This window comes from Corapipo altera, unplaced genomic scaffold, assembly GCF_003945725.1.
Source record: "Corapipo altera isolate COAL_440 unplaced genomic scaffold, ASM394572v1 119, whole genome shotgun sequence".
NCBI lineage: Eukaryota > Metazoa > Chordata > Aves > Passeriformes > Pipridae > Corapipo > Corapipo altera.
This window is the reverse complement of record NW_020884985.1, coordinates 1,426,068-1,442,233: the sequence shown is the minus strand read 5'-3', so window position 1 is coordinate 1,442,233 and position 16,166 is coordinate 1,426,068. Positions and strand designations below refer to the sequence as shown.

At 37.8% G+C, this 16,166-nt stretch overlaps 2 protein-coding genes across 11 annotated transcripts in view; one reads left to right on the top strand and one right to left on the bottom strand.

Annotated features, from left to right (window-relative positions):
• Window positions 1-240: 240 nt before the first annotated feature.
• Window positions 241-11,860, bottom strand: AKNAD1 (AKNA domain containing 1). 6 transcript variants are annotated; one of them, XM_027666057.1, is made up of 15 exons: window positions 11,699-11,860; window positions 10,067-10,881; window positions 9,359-9,418; window positions 8,912-9,038; window positions 8,663-8,814; window positions 8,494-8,553; window positions 7,890-8,023; window positions 7,410-7,545; window positions 6,580-6,740; window positions 4,915-5,000; window positions 3,294-3,416; window positions 3,097-3,207; window positions 2,106-2,187; window positions 1,162-1,297; window positions 241-552 (listed from the first exon to the last, which is right to left on the bottom strand). In XM_027666057.1, exons 2-15 carry the CDS (start codon window positions 10,826-10,828, stop codon window positions 433-435), a joined length of 2,250 nt encoding a protein of 749 aa, XP_027521858.1. In that variant the 5' UTR covers window positions 10,829-10,881; window positions 11,699-11,860; the 3' UTR covers window positions 241-432. The 6 variants fall into 6 exon arrangements, with proteins under 6 accessions (XP_027521858.1, XP_027521856.1, XP_027521855.1 ...); XM_027666055.1 differs by having other exon boundaries at window positions 10,067-11,220; window positions 11,699-11,725; XM_027666054.1 differs by having other exon boundaries at window positions 10,067-11,860.
• Window positions 3,415-16,166, top strand: part of GPSM2 (G protein signaling modulator 2) — a 36,317-nt gene continuing 23,565 nt past the window's right edge. For 2 of the 5 annotated variants that reach the window (XM_027666079.1, XM_027666078.1), the window contains exon 1: window positions 3,415-5,598. The gene's annotated coding sequence lies outside the window, so the exon portion shown is untranslated. Of the gene's footprint in view, window positions 5,599-12,057; window positions 12,150-13,184; window positions 13,293-16,166 lie in introns of those variants that run through there. The other 3 variants (XM_027666076.1, XM_027666074.1, XM_027666075.1) reach the window with 2 other exon arrangements.

Here is a 16,166-nt window from a genome sequence, read left to right as displayed (position 1 = left end):
TTTTCAATATGAATACAGGAACAACACTCTAACTGGTTCATCAAACACCACGTGCATCAAAACTTTAAAAAATTAGCAGAAATACCTATAACATTTTTCTGAATTCTAGTTTGTAACTATAAAAAACCCCAACTCTCAGTGTAGAGCACTGTAAAACCAAAATAATTAGAAATGTGAACTGTGACTTGATATGTTAATGTGATGTTTGCAGGTAGGTGTCTTAGGTGCAGAGGCTGTTTTAGAGTTCTGAGACTGAGCATAAACTTGTGGAATACCTTTTTGTCTGGTGTGGTTTAATACTAACAGTTACAGAACAGCTGACAAAGTTAGCTAGCTGACTTTTTGATATTTGTATTCATCACTTTATATTTGCAGAGGTCCTAGCACTTTAGTATCAACCAGCAAAACAATATAGCATTTGAAAATAGGTAACTAAAGTGGTTTTCTTTTGACTTTCGCTAGATCTTCTGAAACTGCTTGTACCATTCGTTCTGTAGCTTTCTTCAAACTGTTTGCTGTCTGTATGGCATGATCCAGAGTAGAACTTAAAATCTGTTGGAAATAATAAAATGTAGCCTTGTTAATAACGAAGGCAAATGCATACATAGGTATAGAATAGAAGGTGATGTTTAAGGTTTTGTGCATGATTTTCACTCTGAATACGTGTTGAGAAGTAGAACTTGAGTTATGTGATAAGACTGCTCCATGATTCAAGTTGGAAGTATCTGTTATTTATTTCTCTTTGACTATATAATCATTGGAACTGAGGGATATTTACACCTTTGTAAAGTAGCAGGGTCAGTGTTGTGCATGTTTGTGGTATCGAGAAGGCTTTCTTGTGGTTGTGATAGTTGTGGTTCTTTCAGTATGTGAAACCGTTTCAGAGGTAAGATCCAGTGCTACTGTTCTGTCCTGATCATTTCATACAGGGACTAAGTTGCATGAAAAGTTTGGACATACTTACATGAAGTTGTATATTAATATATAAGCTAAAATGCTTGGATTTTTAACTCCATACAGTCTTATTCTTAAATGGTCTAGGTTTGCTTAGATTGTAATAATCAGCTTGCTAAGAAAGGGATGCTCAATAGTGCCTTGATGTGTGGATTTAACCTTTCCAAGATAGTTGTGTGGTGCTTAATTTTCACTTTCAAGTCTTACATTTGCATTGGAATCGTTGGCGTTTCTGATTGCAGATTTGCTTTGGGCAAACTTCTTGCTGGGGATGTACTGATGTGAAACAAGAATTTTATTGCATGTGCTTGAACAGCAGGTTTTGGCAGCCTCAAAGGATTCCCTAAAGAGAAGATATAGAGAATAAAATTTCAGTAAGCAAAAGAATTTCTAAAGTCTGAATTAAATACACACACCTTGATAGCACACTGGTTTGCAAGTTAATTTTACAGTGAGTAGAACTTTTCATTTAACTGTAAAACACAGTCCATCATTATTTGTGCTCCATCTCTATTGCAGTAAGACAGAAAACATGCCAGGAAATCTCTCACAGCGTCACTCTCTTGGTGCTGCTCTCTCATGCAGGGGTCTGTGCCATTGATTCTCAAGTGCAGCTGCTATTGAGTCAAAGTCCAGGCCATTACTGCTATTGAGTCAAAAAATATGGTAACAGAAATTGTCTGCATTTCAGTCTAGTCTGTGCTACAGTTAAGAATCCATTTTACTTCTTGGTCTCCCAGAATTATTTAATGTTCACAACAATTAAAAGGAGGACTGTTACTTTTATAAAGAAATAGTTGGCAGCAAACAGAGCTGCATCCTGAAAATACAGACCTGCTTTTGAATCTGTGAATGGGAACATCCTCTTAATAAAATTAAATATCTCTTTTCATTACTCAATGTGCCAGATAAACAAGTTATATGTTTACCTTTCATTAACTTAGAAAGACTGAAAAACTACTCTAAGAACTATTTATACATGTTCTTAGAGTATATATTTTAAATTCATTACTGAGTAAAATTCTAATATACAACATGCACTGCTAAAGATAAAACATTCTTCCTGCCTATGATACTGGTGTGTTTTTTCCCTGCTGGATCTTCAACAATGGGATTTTCTTATGTACTATGTAGTTATTGCTACAGCTTACCTTTCAGAAAGTCTGTTTATGAGTTCACGTGGCTGTTTATTTTTTTGAGCCTTTTTTGTGGAGATTCTTTTCTGTGAATAAGCTGGAGTCATAGAGGCTATGTTTAAAACCAGCAAAAAAAAAAGGTAATTTTTTGTGAATTTTCTGTATATTTAACATTTTTCTCTATTTAGCATAAATAAAAGATCAAGCAAACTATCACTGATGAATAAAACTTGAATATGCTTAATTTTTTGTAAATGCGGACAGATTAACCTTTTTGTGCTTGCTGTTGAATTTAGCTCTGTGGCAAATGGTATGCACATTTCTATTTCATACAATGAAAGACTGTAGGGGGGAGGTGGAGAATAATCAGACTCTCATAATCCTACTAATTACATGAGTACTGCTTTGATTTTATAGTTTCACAGAATTGCTAGAGACAAGTAGCTAACTTATACTTTCTTCTGACTGTTGAAATTTTATATTTTTCTTTAAGCAATATTTTCTTATGGTAGAGAGTCTGAGATAAGTGACTTCAAAAAGTAGATGTTAAACATTTAATTTTTTTTTTCATTAGTCTTTCCTTTACTTTGCTGCATGTCACATGATGAGTGTAGAACTGAAATTTTCTTTAATACTTGTTTATGCTACTTTAGGCAATGGCTGGCACTGTAAAAGTTGGCACAGTAATGCCCAATTTTCATTTTCTTTCACGTGGCACTGCAAAATGAGATATTCCTGCCATGAATGGAATATGAAAAGCACTCCTCTCATAAAGAACCAGAGAAGGTTAAAGCTGTTGTGCATGGGGATTAAACTTGAGCAGGTGTGTAGAAGTTGGATTTCCTGATTTTTGCTCTGCAAGATCTATAAAAACCCACTGTTTTAGCTACAATGCTAATGATTTCTTATACTAAATTAAATTTGGCCTGATATGTGCAGTGTGGCTTCTTGCCCCTTAAAATCTAGCCTATGGTTGGTAATTATTTCAGTAACACATCATACTTACAGGATGAACCAGAACTTTTATTTCTACATAGGGCACAAGACTGAAGAGACTCTTTGTAATTCCTGAGTTTAACTTGATCTCTGCTTCCCCTGGGGCATCTGCATCCGAGTCCTGAAAACAGAGACATGTTGTTTAGAAAAACAAACACTATAAGCCGCGTTTCTTTGTAGATATTAATATTTTTGCAATCATTGTACCTTTTGTCTCTCCACATAATCTCATATTTAATGATTTGTAATTCTGAGTGTCACAGTTGACAAGGTCCTTGCTTTGTGAATCATTATAAGAATCGTAGACTGAGATGTCTTCTGAATCACTGCCTAGAATTCAAAAAATAAGTTAAAAGGTTCTGAAATATTAGAAACTTAGGCTAGTGTAACCAGGTAATTATTTGGCTTTCAGCGCCATCATTTCAGAGCCCTTAATGATACTGCAATTTGAGGAAGTACTTTTCCCTCAATTTTACAAGAGTGTGGGAATTGAGCTTTAAAGATTGGCTTTCAGCCCTGACTGTAAGCCTCGAATGTAGATTTTTATTATTTTTTGGTGATGGTTATTTTCAGACCAAGAACTGTTTTTTAATAAAAAAAATGAAGCACTCCATCTCCCTGTGCATAGTGTTGTGCAAACAGTGCAGCCTAATAGAAATGTGATGAGAATTTGAGCAGCTCTAGTACAGCACTGCTTTAACTACTGCACAAACCAGTACTAACAATAATGGTCTCAGTGTGTTATATTAAAGTCCAAGCGTATCACAAAGAAGCATCACAAACAAGGACAACAGATAGACCAAAGGTAAGAATAACCTATATATTTAGACTTAGAACTGAATCTAGGACAGTTCATGCTATTCTTTAGTTGTTGGGTACTAACAGCTTCAGAATATTCTGCAGTGGAAAGATTAAAATTGGGATGCCCTAAGAGAGACAAATGCCTACAGATTCCTAGTAAGCTTCCAAGAGCTGAAGTCTTGGATGACTTGACAACTAACTTAACTAGCTCATAGTAGCCTCTGTGGGGTCTAGTTTGGATTTGATGAAATTATATTATTAGGAGCTGGACTAAGGAAGGGGAGAGTATTTCTTATCTGTGTCAACCCTGAATGGATCAAAGATCGAGGAAAACTTTTTGCAGTGTTTTCATGCAAAAACTTATTCATGCAGAATAAGACAGTTGAATCCAAAAAGTGAAAGTGGAAGTACTGATATGACATGTTTCAGTTGTCAAGTTTGCAATCTTCTTCTAGGACATGAAGTAAACGTACATCAGAAGAAAAAACAAAGCATTGTGTGCATATCACTGTCATGCTTTAAAAATGGTAATAGTGGCAATATTTGGAAACTTCTCTAGAAAGCTGAATTAGATTTATAGACTAATTCAGGTTGGATAGGACTTCTGGAGATCATCTGGCCCTGTCCCCTCTTGAAGAAGGACCAGCTTAAATGAAGTTGCTTAGGACCCTGTCCAGTTGAGTTTTGAATATCTCTGAGAATGGAGATACCACAGCCTCTTCAGGGCAAACTGTTTCAATGTTTGACTAGACCCCAACTTAATAATTTTTTGCTCTTATCTAACTGAAAATTGCCTTGCAACTCGTCTGTTGCCTCTTGGTCTGTCACTGAGACTTCCACAGTGAATTTGACTTTGTGTCCCCTTTAGCCTCCTTTTTATTCTTAGTGTGTTGTGCTGTGCTAAGCAGTAACATCTGTTGAAACTACAATTTTCATGTAGTTGAGATGTGACACGAATGTATTTCTTAACAGGATTCACTAGCAGGTTTAAGCACAGTTCTGACCTTTGTATGCCATCATGACTTACTCAGGTTGGTATCTGATAAATCAGTTGGTTTTCTCTGACTGAAGAGTGGAGATGTTCCAGTATTTCTTTCCTGGATGTTTATATTTCTTTGAGCATGGAAACAGAATGATATTTTAATTGTATCTGAATACTTCTATGATGAGACTTACAAGCATTTTATATTAATAATTAACCATTTCTTAGTTGAGAAGAAATCAGATTTATTCATAGAAAGAACTCTATCAGTTATCTGAAAAGGTGGTAAGTAGAAGTTTAAATTAATAATTAACCAATTGCAAAATAATGACCTTTAGTTAAAGAACACATTCTGACTTAACAAGCTGTTAAAAATCCTTAAAAGTAGATGTCTTGATAATCACATATTCCAATAGTAAAGTTGTATGAAATCTTACATATTTATACATGTTGTAGCAAAATACTGTATGTTAAATAGGATTTGGTTTCTTAGTAACTTTGAGTTATTAAGGCTTTAATAGCACTGCCTTTAGATAATAAGAGGAATATTTGAGATGTACCTTCTAAGAGGACAAGAACAAAGTTCCTTATTTATTTGATGTGTATTTTCAATTTAGGGTGTACAGAGTGATCAGATTTATTTGGAAAGTTTTTCACCCATTCATGAACATAATGATCAGAAGATTGAGCTAACTTTCTTTCAATGACAGAGAAAAAAGTGGAAGCTAGGTGAGTTTTACTAGATAAAGATTAACATCTACTCTGTGAAATAATCTGACAGAATATTCATATTAGTATAATTGTGTTCTGTGCTGCATGTATTGTAAGATCTAGCTTTGGATAGAGATTTAATTTGCCAAAATTCCAAACTCCAAAATAACCATGTTGCTTTGAAAGGATTAATATATATTAATTATCTTCTCTCAATTACTTAATTATTTTTTGTAGGCAAGCATTTGCTTGTAGGGTTTTGTTCTCTGAAAAATAAGAGAGGCAGGTTAGTAAACACAGTTAAAATCTGTCCTGAGAGCAGCAAACTTTATCACAGATTTCAAAAATGTTTGAGGATCCTGATATTTCTCCTTTGTAAACCAACTCAGCAGCGTGATGATAAGCTGTAGTAGCACAAAAGCTGGGACACTGTGCTGTGCAAAAACTGGAGGGAAAATGTTGTGCACCCTCAAAGCTCAGTAAAATAATCTAAGTTGGAAAAAAAAAGTATGAAAAGAGATCTCCTACCATTATGTTAGAAGAATGCTTGTTTGCTAGCAGACCTTCTTTTCCCAGAAGTTCTGCTGCTTTTCTGGAACTTGAAGCAGCTCTCTTTTTTTTTTAACCTTAGATTGGTTAAGGGGAAACCATTTATTTTATTTTTCTAATTTCATTGAGATGCTTTGACGAGTCATTCACATCCTGAATTTGTGTGGCTGTAATTAATTTTATACAGAAGTATGATTTAACTCTAGGTGAAAGCGATAGCAGTGTTTAGGCTTCAGGAAATACTTTCAGACTCAGAAAGGCAGGAATGCCAAGCTAGGAGGAATGGGAGGAATTCTTGGGTATGTAATTACAGAATTCTGTAGAAATTTTATTCTAGAAATATTTGTGTTGCTTTCAGAGATTCCAGTCATTCCAGTTTTCTTACTCAGCAAATAGTTTTAGGTACATTTTTATAAAAACTTCAACAGCTGTTTCCAAGTTTTCACTTACATGTGAGGACAAAGACAGCAGTTTTTGCCTTCTAAATAAAGTTGATTTGTCTGTGGGATTACAGTTGTGGGACTCTTTTCTCCCTCATGGTTCTTGTAAAGAAATGGATTTTCAGTACCTCTTCTTTCTGGAGGATCAGCAATGCTTGAAACCACCCAGCTCTGTACAAAGTAACCACAGCACAGATACAGGTGGATGTGGTCATTGCACTTCAAGCACGTGACTTCTGCCAAAGAGTATCTCCTGAGTTTCTCCTAATCTGGGCTTCAGAGGAAAATATTATGTAAAACATGGATTATGAAAGCATTGGGTGAGGCTTACCTGCAGATTTGTAGGAGGTAGTAAGATTTTACGTGTGTGCGTATTTGTGATCTGGGATAAAATATTACTATACTTAGCAGTAAACTCAATTTTCTATAGCACAATACTGTTTGGTCTTTTAGAAATTCTGCAGCTTAAAAATCATGGACAAACAAAGTAATATTTCTTCCAACTAAGTGATAGTGGGAATTGATTCATTCCCCCAAACAAAGACAGCTTTGTAGAATTTGAAGTAGCTGCTTATATTTCCTTACTCTGAAATAAATGCTTTGGAAACTAGAATTAAGAATCTTCAGTGTAGCGGTGTTTTAATACTTAAGTTTCTGTTACAATTAATGAAATATTATGAAGTTAATATTTCATAAAATATTTTCTTTGAAGTAACGTGCTATCTAAAAGCATCATGCTCCTATTAGAGAACATACAATTGTATAACCACACTTATGTTCTCGAGGCTTGCATCAGTAAAACAGAAAAATTGCAGTCTTTAAATAATAAAACTCAATTACCTCACAAAAAGAATGTGATGAATAGGCAGATTCATACGAAGTCAGCAAAGATGACAGGCTGTGTTTGCTGTGATCCATTTGTTCTTGAATGTCTTCAAGCAGCATGCCAAGTCTAAATATTCCCCCTTCCACCCTTCTAAATCCAATTGCAATACACAGTTAGTTAAACCTGTATAAACTGACCTTTTATTTCTTACTATGATATGGGACATTGCAGTATGTTTCTCATAGGAAAAAAAATAAAATTAATGGAGTTCACTGAGTCCCTTTTAAGTATCTGAGTTAATTAAATAGATACCCTAATTATAACTGGGATGTATAAAGCTCAAGATGAATTTTGGCCAAATCACTCTTAGCTTACCACATATGACATAATGTTTTTACTTCAGAAAAATTCTAATGGATAAATGAAGTAAAAGTTGTAAGACACTCAAAACACAGAAAATATACTGATGTACTACTTAGCACTTATCTTCCAACCTGTCAGGATCAAACTCTCCAATGTTGATAGACTTGTCCTTGAAGTTCTGCAGTTGTAAGTTATGGTGCTTTTCTCTAGCTGTTAAGTAATTCCTTTCCAAGGCATCAAGGTATCTTTTCAGTTGATTTAATGCCTTCATCAATAAGAAAGAATTCAATAGCAAATGTCACTATCACTTAGCATAAGTAGCTATCGCTGTGGCTTGCTATGTGAGCCAGATGCTGTTTGCAGTGCTCTTGGTAAGAATTTTGATAATTCTCTGAATTGGAACAGGACTGCATGTTGTACTGCTCTATTATGTACAAGTAAAATATTAAACCCTGACTTCTGAACTGATGCCCTATGTTTCAAAATTCCTAACTCACATGGCAACTTAAGGCCTTTCATTAATAGTTTTGAACTGTAATCCTTAAAACAGATTTAAGAATTCAGCCACCTACTGAACACCTTCATTTTTGCTTCTTAAACTTGTACCTTTGGTCTGAATTGAGGAAAAGAGTAAACATTCATTTGAGGAGAACATGAACAACTTGCCAGAAAATTGTAAGTCTACAGCCATTTAAAGTGCATTTCAGATAGCTCAAAATATGTAAAATAATTTACCAGATATTTGTCTTGTAAAAAGGATGTTTCTTGGGACATATGCTTAGAGAAGTCTTCTACCTTAAAGACAAAATATTAGACTTTTATTTGGGATTTTGAAAACAAATATGCCAAATGAATATGGAATTGGAGTATCAGTGCAAAGTGTATATTGAAACAGAGCTCTTACTTTCTTTGTCAGTTGATCTGTCTGATCCTTTAGTATTTGAGACATCTTTTCTCCTAGTGTTCGTTCTGGCAGTGAATTAGAAGGATTTGGACATCGTGCTTCTACCATACCAGCTGCTGGTAGTGCTGATGCTGCTGTTCCAGACTGCAATCCTGTGTGATACAAGATAAGATTGATCAGATGAAATGTCTACCCAAAAGTGCAGTCGAGTTACATAAAATAGTCATTTGCATAGTTAATTTTATTTACTTGCTTTAAGCAAACCATGTGTAGATTGTACAGGGACGGGAGCATCTAATGTGATGCCAGGTGCTGTCCCAGTGTCTCCTGAGGAAATGGCAGTGCTGGCATTTGGAAAGTCTGACTGAGGAAGTATCTGTTGAAGTGAGAACTTTGGTTATGGATATAATGTACAGAACACTTATATGAGCAATAAACTTAGAAATAACTCAAACCACAAAATATTCATGAAATGTTTAACAATACCTTATAATTTTCTAAGTTTATAGTTAGATGTATATAGTGTCTCATTGTATAAATACTTAAATACTTCAATTCTATGTTGTGAAAATATAAAGAGGATTTGTGTAAATGGGAAGTACAACATGAAGGTGACAAAATAGTTTTAGGGGATAGTCAGTCCTAGAGATAAAGAAGAATGACTTGAAAACAAAAAAAGTATTTTAAGAGATTTACCTTGGGATTAAATCTCAGATGGTCAATATGATTCCGGGTGTCAGCATGCTGAGTCAGCATCTCATTTGCAGCCAGGAAATAATAGGGAAAACTATTAAAACTTTGTTACATCTTGAGTGATTTACTAAGATCTAAATCTCAGAATGGACTTAAAAATTCATAGAGGTCTGTGAATGAACTCCATGTCAGGGCACGAAATTGAGAAGTGATTATCTAATTACTACTCTAAAATAAATTTACTACAGCAAAAGAAATATTGTTGTCAAACAAATCCTTTAAAAAGAATACCAAATAGTTGAAGAGCCTTAAGATGTAAAAAAAGGTCAAAGTTTTCTTAATACAGGCACAGTATAAAAATAGAAAGTTTTTCTTAAAAATACATTTAAGTATTTTTGGTGAACTTAAACGTTTACATGTAACACTAGAAATGAAAATTTGTAGTGCATTTCCTAATGATTTGATAGGATGTTTTATCACAAATAATACTCAGTGTTAAATACTGGAGTATTAAATAATACTTCGTCATTGAACACTTAGTAATGAAATTGTTGTATAAAGTCAGTCCCACTAAATTTTATTTGTGAAAGCAATTTTTGAGTCAAGTGATGTACTGCCTGCCTGAACTAGTCATGTCAGATTTTATGGGACACAGAGTATCTTCTTACAATAAACCACTCAAATATTAATTTCTTCAAGCATCCTAATTACCTTTAGCTGTAGCAGCAGTTCTGAAATGCTCATTTCTTCTTTATTCTCTACTTCAGCAGAATTGAAGTAATTCTTATTTTCCAGCGTGTGGTTCACAGTTACTGATTTACTTAGCAACATAGGGAAGGGTTTTGCTCTCCCAGTTGTAGGAACTGAGTTAATATTGTCAGTTCTTTTTGGTACTTTTACTTCTGAAGCAACTTCATAGAAATCAGGAAGGCAACACTGAGCTTGACCTTGGCCATATTGGAGCTTGCAAGGTGAAACTGTTTTCTTAAACAGGCCTCTCTCATCTTTCATGTTTTGAAAGGTGTGTGTATGTTCATTCTCATTAATCAGCTGTGAATTTTCTTGTCTGCACCCACACTTACTAGTGCAAGGTTTCTTTGAAACAGGTCTATTTTCACTTAACACATTTTCATTTTTACCACCAGAGTTTACCTCTTTGTGCTTTTCTAAGTGATATTCTTCAAAGGTAGTTGCCCACTGTTCCTGCAGTGAAGGGCCTCTGAGGTGTTCTGAAGGCTCAGGTTCACTCCCAGTGTCATTGATACTGTCAGTGAAGGACGACTCTGGTATCATCTCACATTCAATTAACTGGCATGTGCTCAGTAACTCTCCCTCACAAAAATGACGCAGGAGAACATTGGACATCTTTGAGGTAGTTAAATGTTCTTTGCTGTCTGGTTTACTAGAACTAGCAACAGGGAATTCCTTCTTAAAGGAAGCTTCACTTCCAGGCATTTCAGTTGAAACTCCCATTATTTCTTCGGTGCTTCTATGCTGACTGAAGAATTCTTCAGGCTGTGGATAAGCTGCATAATTTGCTGTTGTGTATTTGTTATCTTCAGAACACATTTGGTTTAAAATACCAGAAATATCTTCTGTACAAATACTGTCATTCAAATGATACGAATTATTATTATATTTATGTGCTATTTCTACATCTCCATCATAAAGTAATTCATGTTGTTCCTCTTCAGTTACATCCGTGCTACAGCCTAATGCATCTGAAAATGAATTATTCATTTGAGTTTTCATCCACTCTGATGGTTTGCACTTCTTTGTAGTCTCCATACCCAGTTTATTTAGAATATAAGTGCCATTCTTTTGCCAGTTTTGGACAGAGCTTTTATTATTGCATTGATCAAAATCTGGAATGTATGAGTAATAATATCTAGTTATCTATATACTTAATATCTATTTATCTACCTACTGTAGCTTTTTTAGAACCATCATCTGGACAGGGATGTTTCCATATTTGTACTACTGTGAGTCTGGAATAACTGCTGGAGGGAATAGGAAAGCACAAATGACAAAAGGATTGGCAACAGGAGCATTGAGCTTAAGGCCAGGTATCTGTCCTGGCTCGGTAATCCTGCTGTAATTGTATAGACAAAAAAAACTGGTACCAGAGCCCCCAGTGGTCCTGGAGTCCAACATCAGGTTTAAAAATCCCAAACACAAACCCCGCACCATTTCCCACCTTTCACCTCAAGAAGCGCTTCTTGAGCGTCTGCACCAGCGAAAAAGCAGCAAACTTTTTTTTTTTCCCAATTTGTTTCTCTCCCCCCTCCGCCAGATGAAATGCATTTAATTAACAGCTCGGCTTCATAAAGCGCGTGGTTTCACCTCATCTGCGGGGGCTGGAGTTGGCAGAGGCGAACTTGCAGCACCGCTTTCCTACGGGCACCAGTGCAGCAGCGCGGCCGTGCGCTTCCCTCCCGCGGGGGCAGCGGAGCTGTACTGCAGTGCCCGCCCGCTGCTGCCTCCTCCCCGCTGCCCGTCCCTGTGCCCGGCACCGCTCTCCGCTGGGAGCTCGGGCCGGGCGGGGCCCTCCGCCGCCCCGCCCCCCGGGTGGAGCCCCGCCCCCGCCGCCTCCCCATTGGTCCGTGCAAATGACGCGACGGCCGCGCCCTCCAGCCGTTGGGCGCCGCGCCCCGGGGAAGGGCGGGTGCGCAGCCCATTGGCGCGTTCGGGAAGCGGCTGCGCGTGGGCGGGCGGGGGCTGCCCCCGGCCCCTGAGAGCCAGCGGCCCCCGCAGCGCGGCCAGTCCCGCACGGCACCGCCGGCCCGGCACACAGGTGAGCGCGGCGCCGGGACGGGGGCTCCGAGCGCGGCCGCGGCAGCTGCTCCGGTCCCGGCTGCGCGGGGCTGCGGCGCCCTCACCGCCTCCATCGCCGCCGCCGAGCGGCCCCGCGCGTTGGCGAACACGGTCATGGTGTGGCCGCTCCGTGCCCGGGCCGGCGCCGCCGGGCTCCCCGCGGCAACAAAGGCAGGAGGTGGCCGCGCAGCCGGGCCGGGTGGGTTCTGCGCCAGGGAGAGACCGCCCGGGTGTCTCTGGAGGGAGCCGGGACCAACAGGCTGCTCTGAGCAGTTGGGCTGCGCTTAACAGGGTGGGTGTAGGTGATGAACAGAAAATAGAAGTCCAAGGGCGGGAGTGGAACGGGCTGTTCATGGAAGCGGAACCAGAGGCTAACCCAGCACACCGCGAGGAGGGAGAGAGGCACAGGGGAAGGAGCTCTGAGCTCTGCACGGGTTTGAGTTGGGCAGTACGTTGTGGCATATCTAAAGTCAGGTTATATCAGACCTAGTCTTATTTTTCCACTAGACTGTAGCTCTTGTTAGTGTAGTCCCTCCTCCTCTGCTTTTGCTTCTTCACTTTGTCAATAGAGGAGCGGAGTAAATGAGAAATTATTTTTTATCTCTTTATTGGCCCAGTTGCCCAGACGTAAATTTTACACCACCTTGAAGTTGTGGCCTTTCTTCTGCTTTAGAAGCTTTTTCAGCCTAATGTGTTGATCCTGTTAGATTCTTGCCAGCGACTGCGGGGTTCATGTATCCTGGGTTGCCATGGAGAGCTGTGCAGCCATCTCAGAATTTGGGAGAACGTGCTGAGTCTTGCATCTCAAAAAGATCGGTGAAGAGATTTTAGTCCCTCCTTAAATTTTGTCTGGAAACTTTGTACCTCTTGTTTAAGTTATAATTTTAATAGAGCTGTAAACGCTAACAAAAAAAGTTGTTCTGATATTACAGTCCTTCCAAATTAATTTCTTTTAACAGTGTTGCTTTTTACTGGTTTAATTAATGGTTACCAGGCCTTCTGAACTGTGGTCCTGCATCCCTTTTCAGCGGGAAGGACTTTGTACTTTTAGTACTTCCGTATAAAACTGGGACAAAACTTACCTGAAACTTAAGACGGCTTCATTGGACTAGAAGAAACATATGTGATTCTTGTCTGCTGCTTTCTTTAACATGCTGTTGTTTAAATGTTCTTGAAAGTTTTCCAAGCATCCTAAGACTGCTTAGGATTGTACATTCCTGCTACTCTTGCTGGAGAATTACTTCACAACTTCATGGTTAGAAGGTTAATGAAAAGTTAAAAGCTTTTCATTGACATCTTACCATTCTGTTCTTGTGTGCTCATTGTCACTTGGCTTCAAACTGTTGATGTTTTGCTTTTTCATTTTTTCCTGAGGTATATAAAGACAACAATTCTTTCTTCACATAGATTTTCTTTTGGTAGTCAGCAAGCCAGTCTCCTGCTATGAATGTTGAGTAAAAGCATTGCAAAAACATAGAATACCTGTTTCTTGTGGCATGCTGCAGGGAACAATCAATTTTGAAACTGAGTCTTACTTCCTGCAGCTTGCCAGGGTGGGGATATATTCTTATTTTACTAGAACTCTTTCTAATGTCAATTCTCAGCCTTTTTTGTCAACAAATGACAGCACAGTATGATTCAGAGAGCAGCCTGGTCTGTCGCTGGTTAGGAAGGAAAAGTTTTAGTAAGACATGGGTGTTTTCCGAAAAATAAATTCTGTTTCTCCATAGTTTAAACTACTGAATGTGTGGGAATTTTTATTTTTTTTATAGTTTATCTGGATTCTTCTGTTTTGCTTAAAACTGGATCATTTTTTAGTTTCCCCTGATGTTCCACTTTTTAAATTTAATAGCCAAGATGTTCGTACTTTTTGTAATTCAGGATTTTTGTTACCCTTGTGTGGTCACTTTCACTTTCCACAACTTAATCATTCGTGCCCAGATCTGGTAACTGTTGTTACCAGAACTTGGTTCCATTAGCTTTTAAGCTTAAAATCAGAATGAAATTGGTTTTGTTTGAGGAGCAGGTGTTGATCTTGAGACTTTGCAAGAGATTAACCTGTTACTGGTATAACTGCTCCTGTGAATGAAAGAAAAAAGAGATACCAGGTGCCAGAAAAAACCCTGAACTTTTCTTTAGCCACTTAATAGCAAATCTGCTATACAGATGATAGTACCTGAAAAGAAAAAAAGGGGTGGTATTTTGTGGAAACCACAGTATTAGGAATGTAAAATACAGGACAAACAAAAGTGGACAAATTGGTAAGAGATGGTCTGAAACATATGTAGTGTTGAACAGATGATTAATGTCAAGCTGCCTCTTGGGACTCAAATTTGGCAGTGTTTGAGGAATATGGTTCTTGTTCATGTAATAAAACTTTTGTGTATTATAAACCTTTTGCTAATAGGAAGGAAAGCTTTCATGCAGCTGAGTTACCGGGAATATAAACCATATGTGATTCATAAAGACAGCTCTCTAAATCTATTTTATTTCTTCACTATTTCTGTTTGCTACATTTTTTTTTCCTACCATTGCCCTGCTAGTATCCTGTTAGGAATTCTGTTCCTTGCATGCAGCCACTGGTTTGTTAGAGGACAGGATGCACTATTGTGACCCAGCTATATTGGTGTAATAATGTATGTGCATAGTGAATATATCCATGGGCAGTGGGGGCAGAATGGACTCCAGTCCAGTAGCCATCACTGAGGGAAGAAAATGCAGTGAGTAGATTCTGAATAGATTTGCACCTGCATCCCGAGTGTTAGAATGAATATGCAAAGCAATTTACAACTTGGCACCTCAACAGATATTGTTTACCTTAAATCTACAGGTGTGATGTGCTATAAATACACTGTACCTGTGTCTATAAGAAGCAAGCAGTATGAAAAACCAACACATGGTCTTCTCACCGTAGTATGTGTTCATTTGTGTTTATCCTGCACTTTAACAGTTTTTTACAGGTTGTAGCCATGCTTGTTCAACTGAGGAGTCATTAGAGAGGATGGTTAATGGTTGCTGTCAATACTTGGGAACTGAGGGGCACAAGGGATGCACCTAGAAATGCTGCTGGCATTAAACTTCATGGATCATTTCAGTTGTGTCATACAGGTTCTATGAGAGCCACGTCTGCTCCTTACAGGATAAAACCTTGCTGGAGTAGCACTGAGTTCTTTATGCTGAATGTCTGCTTAATCTCTGAATGAGCATCACAGTGCAGTGTAGGAAATCTGAAATAGCAGCTACATTGCTTCGCTTAAATTGCTCTCATGTTTTACTGTCAGTGATTCTAAGGATTGTTAATTTTTTTTTAATTTATGCAATCTCAAGACAACTTTTCCCATTTCTCTTTAAGGTGCTTGTACGATCTGTTTATCTTCCTTCTTTTACTTACCAAGATCTCTTTTTAAGAGATGTTATAGACCAAGAAGGAGCTGAGCTACATGGAACGTTTAAATGGAGAGATCTATAATCAACTTGCTCAGTCAGTTTAAGTGCAAATAGCCAACCTTTTGTGCTGAACTCTTCCCATGTGGTGTTCTTTCACATCATGTAACATGCTCCATTTCCCAAACTGAAGGTAGTTGAGTGTCTTGTTGCCTGGGAGAGGCCTCATATACGTTAATTTGCACAATGAGATGTTCCCAATGGAGCAACATTCAAATTTACCTTCTTGGTAACAAAGAGAATTTGGTTACAAAATTCTTACTGATTTTGTGGGCATATAATTTCAACTTCTGTTACAAATAAAAGGATCAGAAGTTATTATTTTGTTGTGAACTGTCATTTCAGTCTATTGTGGCATTTAAGCACTTTATTTTACAGTGCTTAAATGCCAATCTCATGTCCAGTTATGGGATGCTTGGAAAGAAGGCAGCACAATATTTCATTTCATGTGTGAATGACAATTTGTAAAAAAAACTTGGAATCCTATTACCTTGATGTATCAAATATGTGAAAAATTATGAGCTATTCTGACTTTGCTCCTTTTTTTAAAGTA

Coding starts and splice junctions, on each gene's coding strand:
- AKNAD1 (XM_027666054.1), bottom strand. CDS start 11,143: ATGGAGACTACAAAGAAGTGCAAACCATCAGAGTGGATGAAAACTCAA. Junction 9,039..9,358: donor ATCTGAGATTTAATCCCAAG/GTAAATCTCTTA, acceptor TCACTTCAACAG/ATACTTCCTCAGTCAGACTT. Junction 8,815..8,911: donor ACATGGTTTGCTTAAAGCAA/GTAAATAAAATT, acceptor TGTATCACACAG/GATTGCAGTCTGGAACAGCA.